General features: G+C 38.9%; 1 protein-coding gene across 2 annotated transcripts in view; it reads right to left on the bottom strand.

Moving 5' to 3' along the window:
- Positions 1–17,661, bottom strand: part of ZBTB46 (zinc finger and BTB domain containing 46) — a 52,055-nt gene extending 34,394 nt beyond the window's left edge. For both annotated transcript variants that reach the window (XM_014072980.2, XM_014072978.2), the window contains exons 1-2: positions 17,026–17,661; positions 7,190–8,159 (exon numbers count right to left, since the gene is read on the bottom strand). In XM_014072980.2, coding sequence (XP_013928455.2) covers positions 7,190–8,126 — 937 coding nt within the window. In that variant the 5' untranslated portion in view covers positions 8,127–8,159; positions 17,026–17,661. The remainder of the gene's footprint in view (positions 1–7,189; positions 8,160–17,025) is intronic.
- Between the last annotated feature and the right edge of the window lie 2,551 nt (positions 17,662–20,212).

The following is a 20,212-nucleotide window of genomic DNA, read 5'->3' as shown; positions in this document are numbered from 1 at the left end:
TTTCATACAGTCATTACCCCCACCCCAAAAAAACCCAGAATCTGTTGTTTTAACAAGTATCTCAGCAACAGTAGGGCCAAATTGAAGCCTTGACTGACAAACAAGAAATTACAAATTGTTCTATACCCCAAAGATAAGCCCAAATTACTCCTTGGGGATAGTTATCCCCAATTTTTTTTAAATCACTGTCTTAATTATTCTTATAACAAAGCACCTGATAGAAGCACACAATTAACAGGAAGGAATTGTGCATGGTCTCATTAATCAGGTTCAATGCCAGTTTTGAAAAAGGGGTTGAGTTACAAGTTTGTGGAATCTAGATATACTCCATACCCTGATTTGTGATTACATTAAATCAGGACCTCTGCGAGTTGCTTCAATTGCATTGTGACAGAATCCCTAATAGATATGGGATCCTTGCTTATAAGATAAATATGAAATGTTTCCTCATCTGCCACATTTAAAAATCCTTCCTTTTCTTTCTCAGATCAAAGAAGTCAAGTGATTGTAGCAGGAATAGCCAAGGCATTATCCTCAAAAGCAGAAAGGCAGGTCCAGGGTAGGAAGATTCCAGGGTTTCTGGGTGAGAAGATGTCAGCATTCCTATCTTTTACATTAAAGATTAAGCTACGCTGCCATTATTATGAACTACTTTATTCAAAATATTTCTGCCCTTCTGCCCCTTTAGAGAGGACATGTTTAAGATCCTACCCCATCGAATGGTGAGAAGGATGTGAGGCAGAAGACTGGCTTTCTCTGTGGTTGCCATGATCTTATACAATATGTGTTTCTTCCCTTTGTTCTTGGTATGAAGAAACTTCTTCTTAAACAGACTTTTCCACTTAAGTACAAGGGTGACTTGCCTGGCCCTTTCTGGTTATGTTCTAATATTTTTATGGTGAAGAGATACATTGCTTTTTGGAAAGACACTGATTTTTAAGGAATATAAGTTTTATTTCTTCATATTTTTAGATATAGATCACCTAGTGAAAGGATAGTGTACAATTTTAATAAATAAAGTAAAATAATGTTTCCCAAGGTTTTGATCTCTTGATTTCTTTTTCTACTGATCACATTCCCTTTTTTGTTGATGTACTGGTTAGTTTAAAATGGTTTTAAATACATTTGAAGTAATTTATCACCTTAAAATCTATAGACACCTTGGTGTTAATGTCCAATTAGAAATCAAGAGACACACTTTTAAAGAACATTTGTAACTGAATCCTAACAGCAAAGGAAAAAGAAACAGACAAGCATTCACTGAGAACTGCTTTCTCTTTTTTCCTATTCTGGGTCAGTTGGTTAATCAGAATGTTAGGAGGCACTGAGGAAATGACTGCAGCAGGTTTCTGTACAAGACAGTTCAGTTATTAGATGTAATGCATACTTCCTGTACTCCGTCAGGTTCAGTTTTCTCTCCCTTTCTTATTTTGTTTTGTTTTCCTTCATGTGTTTCTCTGAGGTATCTGAAAATGTATTCACCATTCTGTGAACAACTGATTGCTCCCCAAAATATAACAACCTGGCTTTTGAATGTATCTATATTTATGACAAAAACCTAAACAGCTCAAAATTACCTGAAATGTTTGACATTTTGGCTTAAATGGTTATTTTATGTTTATGTATTTTTGTTCATGATAAAGACCTGACTTAAACCTGTGACAGCATGGCATGCTGAAAGCTAACTCTCTGTTGTTTACGTGTCCTTAAGACGCACTGCTATTATTCATCACTGGCCAGCAATGAAAGAAGTTAATTGAGAATCAGAATTTGAACTTACAGTAGTTACTATTCCAAGATTATTGAAAAGATAGTTGATAATTCTTCTAGTTAGAATATTTTAGTCGAATGTGCATTATTTTTACTGTTGTAACCTGACATACACTATTTAATTCAAGAAAGTTCATCTTCCTGTAATATGATGACCATTGCTTTTATTATACAGAACCTACTGAACACTTGGTTCTTAAACCTAATACAACAGGTTGCATACCTATAACAGAATATACAGCACAGAAAAAGTGTATGCACAAAATTTCACAATAATATACTCCAGAAACTGATGAAGAACTGACATTGTGCTATATAAATCCCCCCCCCAAAAAAAACCATCAGGAAAGAAACTGTTACAAATATCTTATTACTGCTTCCTATTTACAAAAGATACACAGTGTGATTTAATAAAATACAATTGCACTAGCAATAATAAAATAGAAATGAAATTTGGCCAGAAAGAATCAGCTTTTTTGACCCAAATGCCCTCTAATATAGCATAGATTTCTTACTCTCTAAATTTTATTCACAGGAGATGGAAATAAAAAATGACATTCTCAGACAGAAGTTTCCTCATCAAGATCCTGCTTGAGAATTACTGTCCACTACATACAACTAGGGACTAAAGAAGGGCCTCCAAAGATGATCCTTACAATACCTTGATTTCAACTAAACAGGACTGTAAAACCCAAACAACATTTGGGACTAGATCAGATTTTATTCTGCAATAGTTCTGTTCTGCCTTATTCATAGAACCTGCCAAAAGAGCAGGGGGGGGAAGGAATCAAATTGTCTTTGATTGGTTATACTGCTGCTTCCCAGTACCTCTCCATTTTTTTCCTAATCACAGAAAATATATTAAATGTATTAAAGAGAAGAAAATAAAATAAATATGCAAAGTTTTCATTGATAGTACAAAGAAGTAATCCCCAACAAGTGATCAGCACTAATAATGTTATTGATTTGGGTAAAGAAACCAAGCAAACAGCCAAACTCAGAGAGCACCACAAACTCTACAGGGAGCTGTAAAGATAACATAAAAACTGAATTATATGATCCATGGGTATGTAGTCTGGATAATATTCCAGGGCAGTAATAATTACATTTCCAAATACTTTTTTTTAACATTGGCCACACATAGTGCACTAATCTAACTTGGATACCAATAAAACCAGAGTGTTGCAGATCTGCCTTTTTCTTCTTCTTTTTTTTTGAGGGCAGCATTTGATATGATAAAAAGCATTCCTGGCATTACCTTTGCCCACATCTTAGGCTAAATGAAGCAACATTAAAACACTATTGTATTTGAGTCTTCAAATAATCTTTTTTTTTTAAAAAAAATCCTCTTTTTAATGAAAAGTGAAGTTGTGTAGAAAGAGACAGACATACAATTTCTCTTTATTATGATGGCAGGAAAAAATTAACCCCTTCGCCAGCTATAAATCTGGAACTTCTCCCCTGATAGTATGCACAGACCCTATCCAAAACAATCTGAAGGAGCCTCCACTAGGAAATGGTTTGTAATGAAAGACTGATATTTCCATCATAATTAGATAATAAATGTGGAACAAATGGGGCTATTAAAATGAAATCATATACTTAAAGCTTTACTACAAGATGGTGAATGTCCAGGATATTGTTTTCATTATGTCAGAAGTGCTGGCTCATTCATCATTTAAAACCCAAGTTGTTCATTACTGCCAGCATGCACCTTTGGACGGCTACCAAAAAGCCTGCCTTCATCTGTTCGGACTTCAAGTTGGAAGAATGACTTACAGTAAGTGGTCTGAAATGCCAAAAATAATCCCGATATTGGTAACATATGCATTTCAAACCTATTCTTGATGTTATATGAGTGTAACATTTAACCTACGCATTTCTCAAATACATCAAAGTTGTAGAAACTGATATGAGTAATGTATATTAAAAATGTGAAAAAGTAGTTTTCAAGAAACAATACAATATTTTCAAAGGTGCTCCTCAGTATATATACTATGTGATTTCCTATGTTCAACGTATCTTAATATTACTGCTGTTTTAGAGTATGAATTGAAAAACCTTGGCTGGGAGTTTGAATATAAAACAGGATTTCCCATTTAACATGTTAAGACTGAATCCAAGTCACACCCCTTCCCCCTGCCTTATGATGAGAAAGAAATGGGGTCACTTCCAAATATCTGTAATGTCTGTAAACTGCCTTGAGAACTCAGGCATATATAAATTGCACACATAAATAAAATAAGCAAGTGATTGGCTATAAATACATTTTTCTTTCCCAATACTGAAACTTAATAACATGGGCCAAGGTATGTCCATATCCATCCCCATGGGACCCAGATCCCAGGAAGGAATCTGGGAAAGGGTCTCCCTCATATTTCAGAAATGAATTGTGCTGTTTTCAATAATTTCTCAATTTGAGCTCTATTTTTCTTAATAATTGCAATTAGTCATATGGATATGGATTCCAGGGATAAATAACATACAAATCAGAAGAATATATATACACGAACTAGAACATCTTATCCATCCATAGACTCTTACATACTTGCATTTTGCAATCATCAGTGTCTTGCCTGAAGCATGATAATATATGTATATAAAAGTTCCTTAAGTAAATTACTGTATTTTCATTGTCTGGAAGAAATCCTTGCTTTTGTACCTATAATCTTCCATGGCTTCCAAGTTGCTCCACACCTACAAGGCATGCAAGGGTTCCATGGCAGACAATGTACAATTTGATGGTGAGTGTTAGAAGAATGCAAAATTGAAATTATGTTCCTTTGTGAGTTTGTTCCAATTCTAAAAGTTCTTCCTAAATGCAAATGGAAGTGACAAGAAGAAGTGTGACCAAAATTGGATGCACTATACCAGGTGTGGCCTTACTAAGGCTTTATAAAGTGGTACTAATACTTCACCTGATTTTGATTCTTTGCCTCTGTTTACAAGAATTGTATTCATTTCTTTTGACTCCTGTCGCACACGGCTAGCTCATGTTTAAGAGGTCATCCACTAGGACTCCAAGGTCCCTCTCACATACTGTTTTTGAGCCAGGTTTCGCCTAATCTGTACTTTCCTGCCCAGGTGTAAAACTTTCCTTTTCTCCACATTAAATTTCATTTTGTTGGATAGGGCCCATTGTTAAGTCTCTCAAGATCTTTGTGGGTCCTGAGCTTGTCTTCTGTTATGAAGGAGTAAAAATATCAATGGAAAATTAAAAGGATTTTGGTATGCTAGCAGATTTTAAGATTAATGAGATACATTAGTAGTGATAGTATTTTTTCTAATAGATAAATATAATAAATATGAATTGTATGATATTTATTAAATTTAGAAACTGCCCATCACCTTGACAGAGTGTTTCTGGGTGGTGGTTGTGGCCCGACAGCTGCCAGTGGAGTTGGTGGCAGAGTCGGACGATGAGGAGGTTGGGGAGGAACATGGGCCAGTTCTGGAGTCTTGCTCTGAGTCAGACACAGAGATAGAGCCGGGGCCGTCCAACATTTCCCACCGGAGAGGCAGCTGCCTTTGGAGGTTGATATGAGTGAGGAGGAAGAACAGCTGGGGCGTGTTCCAGATGCATGTATGCGCAGAGCAGTTAGAAGAGGTGAGCAAAGGAGGAAATAGAAGGAAAGGGGAGTAGTTGTCGTAGGAGACAACAATTCGTATTTCTGAAGATTTTGCTCATTGTGTGTCATGCCACAGAGACTGCCTGCCAGAACTTAATTTGAACTGATAAGGTCTGTTACTGTAGTTAACTCCTTGAAGGACTATTGCCTGGACGTTTTAGTGGGTGAATGCAATTAATTCACAAGAGGTAAATAAAGAGAGGTTTTTCGTGACAAGGAGTCTCTTTCTTGCTTCTGCTAAGGCTGGGTCAGAACAGTGATCTACAAGTAAAATATTAAAACAGAAGCCAAAAATTTCAACATTAAAATTTAATGAAAAGGTGGGTGGGCTTTCAGGGTGCTAAACAGTCCCATGGCCCCTGTGAGCGCCAAGCTAGAGGGCAGAGCCAGGTCTTTAGGCATTTCTGGGGGCCCATCTCACTTCCTGGAAGAGAATGTTCCAAAAAGCAGGGGCAACAGTCAAGAAAGCAATGGCATAATTGTGTTAATACATGAAACATGTTAAGATGGTAGAAATTAAAATTGACACTGTTGAGAATTTCTGTGATTAAAAATGAATGTTTTACCTAGAACAATGATTTTGTTTCAGATGGTGTCTGTTTTGACGATTGATGTATTTTCAAGCAATGGAAAAAAGATGTATCTAAATGTGAGAAAAATGAGTTAAATATAAAATATTCTAAGAGCCAATTTGGCCTAGTGGTTAAGACACCAGGCTAGAAAGCATGAGAAAGCAGGACTGCGAGCGTAAGTCCCACCTTAGCCATGAGAGCCAACTGTGTGACTTTGGGCCAATCACTTTCTGCCCAACCCAAAAGGAAAGTAGTAGTAGGAAAGTGTGTTGGGTATGTTTAGCACCTTGACTTATTTGTTAAAATAATAAAACTGGGACACAGATAAATAAATAAAATAAAAGAAAGAGGAGAACTGGTCTACCGAATTTGAAATTTTATATTGCCTTTGTTGTTTGGTTTGGAAGAAGGAATGAGCGTTACTGAGAAACAAAAGATTTTTAAAGTTAGATTATGAACTGAATTTTGGATGGCATGGATGTTTATGGTACAATAAAAAAGTGGATTGTAAAAATCACTTTATTAGATATGCCATATTGAGAATATGGAATAAATATAAACATTCAAATGAAGTCAGAACATTTCCTTTCAAAACTGATGGATATACAGTTTTTTTAAAAAAAACCATGGAAGAGTATGTCAATATAGGATTACCGTGGCAAGATTATTTTATTCATAAAGATGGAAAGATCCAGAACTACCCAACATGGAGGAAATGGGTTAGTGAAACTGAGGGAACCTGATGACAAAATTGACAAAACCTGACTGGAGAAAGAACATTATCGATATTCATCAATGACTAGAGGCCCCTTTTGGTTTTTTTGTGTAAAAAATGATTTTATGACATTAGAAAAATCATAGAAAAAAGGGGAATAATATCTTAAAGAGGGTGGTTTGATTAGAATCTATGTATAACTGTGAGAGGAAGATCATGTCACTTCTTTATATTTCTTTTTCATGTTTTCTGTTCTTTTATTTTCTTTTATCTATCTCTTTTTCTCTTTCAGGTTTATCTTTTTCTTTGAATGGATTTGTTAAAGATGTAAAATCTTTTAATAAAAACTACAATATTTACAAATTTCTAGTTTTTAAAAAAACGTAATGTATTCTAAACAGTTATTCATGAGCATTATAGAATGCTCATGATTTCTAGCATAGAAATCAATTTCTAGCATAGAAATCAATTTCTAGCATAGAAATTGAATTAGATGTTCTTACTTGCTTCTTGATTACTGTATGGCCATCCAGGGGCAGTCAGAAAGGGTGGCACTGGTGAAGTTGTCCTGCTGTCCTCTCCAAGTTGTTGTGTGATATGCCGCACAGTGTCCTTATTTTTTCTATTCTTTCTACGCCTTGTAGGCTGCCACCCATCTGTAGCTCCTTGTTCTGAGAAAGCATTTTGCATTGCACTGTCTTTGGCAGACTGTAATTCATTCACTCCATAATGAGCAGGAGAGATCTGTTCTTCTTTGACACGCAAAGTCCCATAGGCCAAATCCGTAGACCAAAGAGACTGGGATGAAATGTCCTCGTGACTATCCGATTTTGGCTCCTGATCCTCTTTGCCACAGGTGCTTCCTCCTTCGTGACAGCTAGCAATAGCTGAATCTCCAGAAGAGTTTGCCGGACTTGTCCTTCGAGCCAGCCAGGGAGAGATGCTCCTCCCAGCTACGACAGCAGAAATCAGAGCATCCGTACTGTTGCTAGAGGAAGCCCCAAACTCATAATCAATAAGGTCATCCGATGCATCAGACTTTATGCTTATGTCAAGAGCAGCCTTTATGAAATTGTGGCAAGCTTGCACAATCTCAGTCATTTGAAGATAGCTGGCAGCTGACATCACCTCAATAACATTCCTGCTGGTCAATGCAAGGTGCGCCGAGTACATGAAGTCAATGATTGCTTTAAAGCCCTGTGCTGTTACAATATCCAAATGAGTGACTGTGGCTTGGTCAGAGGTCTTCTGCACCTGGCAATACAATGTCTTGAAGTAACGACTACTCCCAAGCAAAATATTTTTATGAGCCTTGAAAATCTTTCCTTCCACTATAATACAAACATCGCAGAGGATACCATGCTGCCTTTGTTCGTTGAGTTCCTGAAGCAGATGATGATAATGGGAGGCAATCTCCATGTCTTCCTTCTGATGATTCATTTAAAAGTATTTGCACTCCCACGTCTGCACACTCTGTGAGGAAGAAAGAGAGAGGTTAACACCGTTGACACCAATGGACATTTTTCTCTCAATGCAGACAGAAACATCAATGCCAAACATCCTGGGGGTCGTTAGTGGGAGGGAAAGGCTAAAAACCAGCATATCTGCTAAAATTCCTGTAATGATCAGCATTCTACATTAGCAAAACCATTTCAAAGGCATATTTACAATGGGTTTGATTCAACTCTGACAGATGATTTCATCAACTATTATTGTTGTTTAAAAGCTGAGTTATAGGGTATTGAAATAATTACCGTAGCATTTTGTACTATCTTTCAAATATAATTAAGAAAAGAATGAGCAGTTTTAAATTCTAAAAAGAACTTATAGTATGCAAAGATTATATCAAGCTACTGCTGAAATTGTCTACAAATGCAGATTCTGTTTTTCCAGAGAGATAGCAGTAGCTGTCAAGAAAGCAATTACACCAGCAAACTATGTACTGAGAGAGCTATACATTAATTCACTTCAACCTCAGTTTATTTACACCTTCAGGTGAACAATCCTTATGGTAACCAGCATAAAGTAAGCTATGTCTTTTTCCCTTTTATTGTTACAACTCTTAATGCATTTATTACCTCAATACAATGGTATTTGTGCAATATTGATTATATAAACATACATAACGTTTAGATGACTTGGAATATGAGAATATGGGAAATAAAATGTCCCTCTGTTTGTGACACTCAAGCAAGGAGCATGTTGCCATTGCTTATACTACTCAAACACACAGTGTATCGTGCATAAAAAATATAAAAAAGAGGAGGGAAAATCTTAGATAGAAATGCAAAGCCATGAGAGAAAAGTCTCCAATCAGGAGTCTTACATTATATATTAAAACAATACATATACAGGTAGTCCTCGAAATACAACACAGTTGTGCCCAAAATTTCTGAGACATTTTTAAAGTGAGTTTTGCCCTGTTCTATGATCTTTCTTGCCACAGTTGTTAAGTTAGTAACACGGTTGTTAAGCGAATCTGACTTCTCCATTTGCAATGCAGCCATTATAAACATGAGCCAGTTGCCAAGCACCTGAATTTTGATCAGGTGGCCTTTAGGAGATGCTACAATAGTTGTAATTGTCATGACTCACTTTTTCAGTGCCATTGTAACCTTGAACAGTCACTAAATGAACTGTTGTAAGTCAAGGACTACCTGTAACAAGAAGCAAGAATCGGGAAACATTTAAATATTCTGTTACAACAAAAAAGAAAATGCATAATTTGGTATTACGTCCATATAATTATGATTTATACTGTTATTGTTTCCTGATTGCTTATTTGTACCCTATGACTATCATTAAGTGTTGTACCTTCTGATTCTTGATGAATGTATCTTTTCTTTTATGTACACTGAGAGCATCTGCACCAAAGACAAATTCCTTGTGTCTCTGTCCAATCACACTTGGCCAATAAAGAATTATATGCCAAATGATCACCAGAAAAGCCAGATCTTCAAGGGGAGGGAAAATCTCTAGTTCCAATGGATAAGAAAGTTTTCCAAAGTAATAAGAAAGTCTAGGTCCAGGCCCTTGAAGTGGGCTTAATCTCAGCAAAGGGACTCTTAACATTCCTTCCTTTCCAGTTCTTACCAAATGTTGTAGACAGATTCCACTCACAACAGGCTGTCTGAAAGATACCAAGCCCCTAAACCATATATGGCTTTAAGGCCACAGCCAACACCTTCAATTGCATGTGAAAGTTAACCAACAATCAATGCAGGTCCTCCAGAAAAGGTATTAAATAACCTTAGTGTGTCCATAACTAACTAGGCTGCCCCATGCCGAATCAGCTGTAAAGGTACTCCACGACTTACAACAGTTCATTAAGTGACCGTTCAAAGTTACAACAGCATTGAAAATAGTGATTTATGACCGTTTTCACACTTATGACCACTGCAGCATCCCTGTAGTCATGTGATCGAAAGCCAGATGCTTGGCAACTGACTCATATTTCTGATGGTTGCAGTGTCCTGGGTCATGTGATCACCTTTTGTGACCTTTTGACAAGAAAAGTCAACAGGGAAGCCAGATTCACTTAACAACTGTGGCAAGAAAGGTCGTAAAATGGGGCAAAACTCACTTAACAAATGTTTGACTTAGCAAAAGAAATTTTGGGCTCAATTGTGGTTGCAAGTTGGGAAACTACCTGCAGTTTCTGAATGGTCTTTTAAAAGGCAACCTCATGTACAGCAGTGTACAATAATCCAAATATCTTAAGAGGAGAGAAAGGTAGCCATGCAGGAATCCTGGACAGAAACACACATAGTATTATTACTCATTTCAAATTTAGGTCAAATATATAAGTATAACCAGGCTAGTTTCCATGCTAAACACAATAAAGTGTTTAGCTAACTAAAACCTAATTTCTTCAAGCTGAACTGGCTTTTTCCATTCTGACTTGTAAATCTAGATATTCATTCCTGACATAGTAATATGGTCTTCAAGTCAACAGTGACAGTCAAACAGAAGGGGAAAAGTGACAGGCTGCTTTGAGCAACATCTTGGGACTAGACCATCAGATAGAATCTGAAACCAGCCTTGACCAGTGCCATTGGGACTGGCTGGGGACCTCAGCCTAAGAATTTTCAAGTGTTGAAACAATATCTGTAACAGACTGACAGAGTATTTTATACTTTGAATTCATCCCTTATGACTACCACGATAATCTAGTCCTTTTACCTACGTTGGAAATGCTTTGGGACAGCTTTTTTTAAATCTAAGATTATATGACTTTGAACTTTTATGTGAGAGCTAAGTGAAGACGCAAACTCAGGCTTAAAAGTTTTCGCTTTTTGGAATTCCATGAAATGCAGGTCTGATTAGCATTTAGATTTAGAGATTGCTTTGACAACATATGTGCAGATCCATGTTCGTACAGAGAGAACAATGAATGCATCTTCTCCCCCAAACAACATTCATACAATAATCATGATAGAGTACCTTTGTTACTCTTAATTTTGTGATAGCTTCCTTGTAAACACATGGCTCAATTTAGATGAACATTATTTTCTTAATGTAGTATTAAAGGCAACTCTGCTGGATCAGGCTAAAAAGCTGCCTACTGTAGCATCCTGTGCCTATAGTTCCTGTGGGAATACGTACTGTAAACAGGCCATGAAAGCAACAGTCTTTCTCTGCTATTGTTCCCCAATGACTGGCAGTCAGAGGCATGCTACCTCAGACCTGAAAGAAGCATACAAGCATCATTAATCGTATTATCCTCCATTAATTTGTTTAATCCCCTTTTAAAGTTGTCCAGCTTGGTAGCCATTGCTACATCTCAGGGAAAGTAATTCCATATGCAGAATATATGCTGTGCAAAGGATATTTTTTGTCTATTTTGAATCTTCTATCATTCATTTTTTTTTCCACATGACTTTAAGTTTTTACTTCAAGATTTACCATCAAATCTTGTTTATCCTTCCAAAAGTGTTTTGGCCCAAGCCTGTCTTTCTTGCATTTAATACATTCGTCTTGTCTGAAAGTATCTATTAAGTTTTCTTCATCTGGGTCAGAATTTAGACAGTTGATTCATAAATGTATATACATATAAACCTGTCAACTATTGCCATTTGGAATAGAGAAAAATTATACAAAGCAGAGACTAGTAGTAAGAAATATGCCAAAGAAATTAAAGGCATGAGATAATAAAATATAACTAAGGGGGTACATTTAGATTGTTATCTTACCCAATTCCTTTCCATACCTTTTTACATCTGTAAATTATTCTTGTTTCCACTAAATCTATATCATCACTTCATAGACTGGCCTGGAGAAAAGGCAAGTTTTAATAGAATAGAGGACCAACCGAAAGTTCAGGAGCGAACTTCCGGTTGGCCTACTGGGCCTGTTTTTTGCCCTCCCCAGGCTCCGTAGGCTTTCCTGAAGCCTAAGGAGGGCAAAAATGGCCCAACGGCTCTCCAGAGGCCCTCAGGAAAGCCTCCGGAACCTGGGGAGGGCGAAAATCCCCCCCCCAGGGGTCGCTTGCACATGGGCGGTAGGGGGTTGCTCTCGCACATGCGCAGGTTGGTGGGCACACCACACACGCAATAGTGCACGCACACACAGTTTTGTCACACTTTTAGAAAAAGATTAACCATCACTGCTCTATAATATCATTTGAAGGCAGAAGTTGAAACAATTTATGTCCAAGATGTGAGGGGTCTGTAGATATTTTCACAGCCCTCTTTTTGACTAGAGCAGTACACAGGTCCTCAATGGAAGGCACGTTCGTAGCAATTGTTTTTTTCTGCAGTTCTAATTATCCGTTGAAGTCTGTGTCTGTCTTGTTTGGTTGCAGAGCCAAACCAGACAGTTATGGACGTGCAGATGACAGACTCAATAACTCTAGTAAATGAAAATTTCACTATCAGTGAGTTAATGAAAACTTAATGGGAGCAGAATATGCAGTACAGTATTCCGATCCAAACAGAGATGTGCTTTGGTTCTGGCATGGGTATCCTATGCCAGGAAAAGACATATACTCTTTAAACAGCAACCAGAGGAACTGAAAGGAAGAGAGGAGGTGCAAACATCAGCTCCAAACATGTTCAAGCTCATATAGTATGATTGTGTATTACCAAAACTACCAGTAATGAGATTTGACAAGATTAGTAGTGGACTGAATTAAGTGTGTTATAGAAAGATCATCCAATACTCATCCTCTAAGGCAGCCCAAATATATTACTCTTCAAAAACATGCTATTAACAGTCAGGCTGACATGTTGCCACTGAAAATCCAAACATCATTTGATGTCTTTTGATCAGGAGATCAGCTATGTGAAGCACAATAAAAATGACCTCAAGCCTCCACCAGTTTTAAGTCAATGTAAACACAATTTTACTGATGAGCAGGTACCATAATGGCTACAGCAATATTAATCTGTGGCAGCAAGGAAGAACCCTTTATTTTCCTACCAAAGATACAAGAAAGATAGAAGAAAGCAAAAAATCCCATTTATGTTGGAAAAATCTTATTTATGTAGCAAGCATATGGAGGGAGGGGAGAGAAAACAAACAATAGCAAAGAAAATAACTGTAACCTCTTAAGTTCAATTTTACTGTATATTATTTAAGTAGAATCTGAAATAATGGCTGGAATTAACACTCCTCAATGAACAAGACATGTTTAAATTGCTGATGTTGAAGAAACCATAGCATCCTGCATCACTCATAATGCTAAATCACAGTGAATTTACAAAATAACGAAGGGTTAGTATCAGTGGTGGGTTACGGCGGCTACACCCCGGTAAGAGCATACCGGTGCCTGCTGGGCGCATCAGGTACTGTTCCAGTATGGTACTTAGGAGGGCCCACCCGCCGGCCAGCGTTCCTTACCTGTATTTGACCCAACCAGGCCATTTGAGCAGCTGGAGCATCGCAGGGCAGTGGTGCGCATGCGTGCGCAGCGCACATGGTGGATGCCCAGCCTCGCCGCAGCGTACCGGTTGCGACGGGATCTGGAACCCACCACTGGTTAGTATAAGGTGTTGTTGTTAAGTTGAATCTGACTTTCCTAGAGACATTGCTTGTCAGAAGATTACATTACCCTGGGATACTGCAACCATCATAACTATGACTCAATTACCAAGAGTCTGAATATTGATCACATGACCATGGGGATGCTGCAATAGTTGTGTGAAAAATGGTCATAAGCTACTTTTTTCAGTGCTGTTGTAACTTCAAACAGTCATTAAATAAACCTGGTTGTAAAACCAGGACTACCCATATATCTTCCTTTGTATACTTCTGATTATTTTGACTACCTTCCTCTAAATTCATTTTTCTACCCTCTTATTAAAATGCAAAACCCCAGATCTTGATCTAGTATTTCAGATAAGCCAGAATAAAATAGAATAGAATGATTACTTCCAATTCATTGTACTGTGGTTGCTTTATTGTAACATATATTGCACCAGGGTTTTTCTTTTTTGTAGTGGCACATTGTCTATTAGTTTTCATTTGTGATAAATAACAATCTCATTTTTTCAAATAAATAGCTTTCAAGATACATATTCTATATCCCGTATCCCTTTTTAACTATTGTAATGCTAAATTTCTCATTATTTCTAATTTATTTTATGTCGTGTTTTATGTTATTTTGTGTTCACAGTTTTCATTCTAACAAAATTATTTACATTTTATTTTCTTTAACTAAGATAATACTTGTCCATTCTGGCTTTGCCGTCTGCAAAATTGAATACAATTCAGTTGATCAACTATCACTAATAAATGTGATAAAAACCAAGCATCACACTTCTTATAAACACTTGCTGGCTGGATTCATGCACTGTCCTGGTTTTATTATAGTCCATATATTTTTATGCAGTCTATGGCTTAACTATATATTATATACCCCCATTGTCCTGTTTTCTACAATATAAGACATGGAATATGGTTAGCAGATACAAAGACTAAGTTCACATGAAACCGATTATGGGGACTAGATTTCTGAATACAATACTATTTTCCAAGATATACTATTTTCTATATAGAATACTTACAAAACAAAGAACTAACATTCTGTTTTTAAAACAAATGTGGAATAATTAATCTGGCAGGATATATATTCTTGAGAATATTAGCTTTTAGTACTACTGCAACACTGAAAGTTTAGCTTTAAATGTTTAATTTGCACTATTACTATTGAAAAAAAAACTTAAACAGTTGAACTAACAAATTTTGTGAGAATAACTACTTTAGCCAACAGAAATTTGAGAATACATCAAATAGTCTACTAAACCTGTTATGGCCTTTTATATAGAAATAATTAGTAATTCTGGGAATTATGAATATAAAAGATAGCTAACAGGAGATAAAGGGATAGGTAAAGAAAAGCTTTCAAAGATTTTAACTAAGTGTTTTCATCTTTTTATTAACAAATTAATAGTCAAAATAATAGCTAAAATTACTTTTACATAATAAGCTAGAATGAGATAAATTATATGTAAATGTATGCAATCTTTTATTAATAAGAGCATTACAAGAAAGTGAGGTATTATTGAACAGGTTCACATAAAGTAGGAAATTGAAATTTCCTCATGGAGTATAGCTGTCTCATATGCTCAATGCTAGCTTCTTTTTAGAACTATCCTAGCTTCCCCACAAAAAGTGTGCCAAGATTGTATTATAAAGCATCTCTTTTAGATATATCACCTGGAAAAAACCTAATTACTACCATAAAACTACACTAAAATTACAAGCCATGGGGACAATATGCCCCATTTCCTTTTTTCCCTTATATTTTAAGATTTGACCTGTATATTCCACATCAGATATTAAAATATTTAATTACTAAATGCTACACTTTTGAAAAGACCACATAATTTGGATCAGTTTTTAGAAGAGTTGCACATATGATATATCACAACCTGAAGTACACCCTTTCTATTAGAACAAAATTTCAATCAGTGATCTAATTTACCAACAGCAAAATTAGTATTTCATCAGAATAAATGACAGCCACAATTAGTGCTGAAGCTGATATCGTAAATGTAGCACAAGTTCTAAATCAAGACACAAGTATTTTACAGAATGCAATCTGTCATGTGATATAGTTAAGTGATAATTGTTCATTAAATAAATTAAAACTGTAAATGAGGAGTCCTTGATGTTCCACTGTTCAACCCTGAGCTACATATATTGAAACTATAAAGTCGAGGGACATACATATATACTGTATCACAAAATTTCAAGAATGAATTTGCCTAGTAGTAGCTTATTCAACCGCTATAAAATCATTCCAAATCAGCCAGTCAATAAAACAGAATCAGCTGTCCAGTATTATGCACTTTTGTGAAATATACTATAATTATTAAAAGTAACCCAAAACAGCCAAAGTTTTCAATACACATGGAAAAAAGACTCTTCTGAGAATTGAAGATTTGTGTCTCATTTTTTAAATCAAAAGTTTTGCTCTTTGGAAAAAAGCCTTTTATAATAAAAGCAATACCCCACACATATATACAATAGATGCATAGGTAGGTAGGTAGGTAGGTAGGTAGGTAGGTAGGTAGGTAGGTAGGTAGGTAGGTAGAAAGGAAGTACTGCTTCATGATATATACAACCAGTTCAACCAGTTCAGCTCAGTACAGGTACTTTCAACAGCACAACTTGCTATAATATCCTTTTTATAATATCATGAAATAAAGCTGATAATCCTCTCAGTACTCTATGTCAAACAAATTCAAGAAACTGAAGATAAGGAGAAAACTCAATTAAGAATGAAACCGTTCTTGCATATACATTTCTTGTCCTAAATTAAATATATACAGTATATCACTTAGGTTAAGTACTCAGTTTCTCAATTTATTCCAGTTAATCCACCACAAGAACACTTCATTGTGTGCTTTATTTGTCATCAGGGATTTCCCTATAAAAGGCTACTTACATTTATGGAACAAACCTAGCTATTTACACATACAAAAAGAAAACGCTAACTTTGAAAACTCTTCCACACCGTTACTGTCTTTTTCTATTCTTTTTTAAAAAGAAGCCTATAACTTCTTCTTTCCTCTACTAATCATTCTCTGAGGACAGCCCTTCCATTTAAAAGGTACTTACCTGCCTATATTTTCAAACCGGTCTCTTAAGTTTTTGCAAGCATTTTGAACTTCCAGAACTAAAAGGTAACTCAATTCTAAGGCTGAGTTTCAAGGTACGGGGGTGACTTTCAATGTTTACCGTCTGCAATTAAAATGGAAGCAAAGACCAGGCGATCTGGGTCAGGTTTTAGGGGAAAAGGCAATAATCCCAAACAGAACAGGCATAGCTTTTAAAGAGGCAGAAAGAGAAAGCAGAAAGTGAGAAAATATACATGTTTCATCAACATTATTACCTCATTCCCTTTTTCTTTTCTTTTCTCCCAAGCAGTTTGGTGTCGCTCTATCCTCTCCCCTTCTCTCACTTGAGTAACTCTTGGTCCAACTTGCACAAATGCTTAGTTTTTAAAAAGTTTTTTAAAAAAAAAAAAAAAATTAAATATCTCTTTTATCAGTCCAGCCCAGCCGGGGTGGTTGGTCCTCTTTGGCGAAGTGGCGCTGCTATGAAAATGCCCCCTTGTCTCCCTCCTCTTCGCTCCCTCCAGCTGGGTGTTGACGCAGCAGAAATTACCAGCTGGAAAATTCCCCTTTTGGAGGTGGGGAGGGAGGGGGAGGGGAGCAGCAGGAGGGGGTTAACCCCCTGCCAGTCAGCCTCTGCTGGCCCTCAGCCCTCCCACCCCTTTGGCCCCCCAGCCCCAAATAAGGCAGCGCGTCCAGGGGCGAAAGGAGAGCAGAGGACGCCCCCTGCCCCATTTGCAGGGGGATCATCTCCTCTCTCTCATCTCCCCCCCCTCACCACTAACCTTCAGGATATTCCAAGAACAGACCTCAAGGTGGCTTCTCCCCACCCCATCAACCTCAGGGGACGAATTGGGGAGGGGGAATCTGCTCTCTCTCTCTCTCTCTCTCTCTCTGTCTCTCTCTTACCCCATCTTCCTTCAGAACAACCCCGAAAGGTGGCCTTTCCCCCCTCCCTCGTGGTTTGGAGGGGGGGCTCCTCTTTCACCCCCCAAACTCCTTTCAGAATAGCCTTCATGTTGGCCTCTTTAACCCCCCCCTCTCCCACTTCAGGGGGCGCATCTCGTGTCTTTCACACACACACACACACACACACCCCACTCCTCTCAGAATAGCTCTCAAGGTGGCCTCCCCCTCCTTAGCCTCAGGGAGCCCTGGGGGGGGGTCTCATTTTTCACACACCCCCATCTCCCCTCAGAACAGCCCTCAAGGTGGTCTCTTCACACACACACCCCACTTCAAGGGGCGTCTCTTCTTTCACACACACACACATACACAATTTCCCCCCAGAGTAGCCCTGAAGGTGGTCTTTCTCTCTCCCCCTTCAGCCTCAAGGAGGGCTTGGCGGGGGGGGGGGTGTCTCCTCTGCCTCTCATACACCCCATATCCCCTCAGAACAGCCTCCAAGGTGGCCTTTTCACCCCACCCCTCCTCAATGGGCTATTGGGGGTGTCTCTTCTCTCTTTCACCCCCTCAGAGTAGCCCTCAAGGTGGGCTCTCTCTTCTCTCTCCCTTCCCCCCCCCTGCAGCCTCAGGGAGCGCTGGGGGGGGTCTCTTCTGTCTCTCTCACCCCCCCCCAATATCCCCTCAGAACAGCCCTTAAGGTGGCCTATTCACCCCTACCCCTCCTTAAGAGGCTATTGGGGGTGTCTCCTCTTTCACCCCCACCATTTCCCGTCAGAATAGCCCTCAAGGTGGTCTCTCTCTCTCTCTCCCCCCCCCAGCTTCAGGAAGCGCTTGGGGGGGGCATCTCCTCTCTCTCTCTCTCATCTCCCCCCCTTCTTTCAACCCGCAAGGTGGCTTTTTCTCCCACCCAATTTCACTAAAGCCTCAGGGGGGGCCGCTGGAAAAAAGGGGGCAAGAGAGGGGGATTCACCTTGAACCCCGCCCTGAGAGGAGAGAGGAAGGGGCTCCTCCGACCCTCCCGGGGCACTGAGGGGGCAACACCCCCCCTCCCTCCTTCCCTCCCCCTCCCCCTTCCGCGAGGGAAGTTGTCAAGTTGCAAGCGCCTTTCGGCCTCAGCTTACCTGAGGGGGCAGCGGTCACTCGCTCTCGCCGCGCTCCCCTCACGGGGCTGGGGGGGGGGTAAAGGGGAGCCGCGCGGAGGAGGAGGGGGGGCGAACCGCCGGAGCGCGTTCCCGCCTCCTCCTCCTCTTTCCCCCCTCCTCCCACCCCCAGGACAGGGGGAGGGGCGCGCGCGCGCTCCTGCCTCCTCACCCAACTTGGCCGGAGAGATGGGGGGGAGGGGCCATTCCCGAGCCCGGTAGAGCCGGCAAAGGCAAGGAGAAGGAGGAGGCGGGGCCGGCCGGCGCTTTAAAAAAAAAAAGAAGAAAGAAAGAAAGCAGGCGATCTCGTCCCTGATTGGGTAGAGAGAGGACCCCTGTCTCCTTAAGCCACGCCCCGATGGAGCCTCGCGCTTGTGTTTCTCCCTGAGAGAGAGCGAGAGAGAGAGAGAGGTGGGAGCAGCGCAACTGTCAAGCGGCCGGACCTGTGGGGAGCGCTGAGCATGATGGGATACTGAGAGAGAGAGAGAGAGAGAGAGAGAGAGAGCGAGCGCAGCCCTGACAAGATTGTTGCCAAGGGCAAGCGGGGGTTTCCGTTGTCCTGGCAACGGTCAGGGCCTTTCCTGCCCTCGAAGGAGGGAGAAGCGGCAGGAGGGAACCGGTCTCCGCGGACGGGGAAGGTTCACACGCGCTGGTCCGCTCCCCTCGCCCCGAGGTGCCGTGTTCGGGGGAATAAACCTCAAGAAGCCAGTGGATTCCAGACCTAGGAAGGTTCCCACAGGTTTCCTAGCGCTTAGGACCCCCCCAAAGGAATAGAATAGAATAGAATGAAATTGGGAAAGAATGAACAGAATAGAATAGAACACAACAGAATGAAATTAGGAAAGAATATAATAGAATGAAATTAAGAAAGAATATAATAGAATGAAATTAGGAAAGAATGAAGAGAATAGAATAGCATAGTATAGAGTAGAATAGAATGAAATTGGGAAAGAATGAAATTAAAATAGAATAGAATGAAATTGGGAAAGAATGAAGTTAGAATAGAATAGAAGGAAATTAGGAAAGAATGAATAGAATAGAATAGAACACAACACAACAGAATGAAATTAGGAAAGAATAGAATAGAATGAATTAGGAAAGAATGAAATTGGAATAGAATAGAATGAAATTAGGAAAGAATGAATATAATAGAATATAACACAACACAACACAACCAAATGAAATTAGGAAAGAATAGAATAGAATGAAATTAGGAAAGAATGAAATTAGAATAGAATGAAGAGAATAGAATAGTATAGTATAGAGTAGGATGAAATTGGGAAAGAATGAAATTAGAATAGAATAGAATGAAGTTAGGAAAGAATGAATAGAATAGAATGAAATTGGGAAAGAATGAATAGAATAGAATAGAACGACATTAGGAAAGAATAGAGTAGAATAGAATGAAATTGGGAAAGAA

This window comes from Thamnophis sirtalis, unplaced genomic scaffold (assembly GCF_051295495.1).
Source record: "Thamnophis sirtalis isolate CommonGarterSnake01/CBP01778 unplaced genomic scaffold, rThaSir2_p1.2 scaffold_7, whole genome shotgun sequence".
Lineage (NCBI taxonomy): Eukaryota > Metazoa > Chordata > Lepidosauria > Squamata > Natricidae > Thamnophis > Thamnophis sirtalis.
Note: the sequence above shows the minus strand (reverse complement) of the source record. Positions and strands in the feature narration are given on the sequence as shown.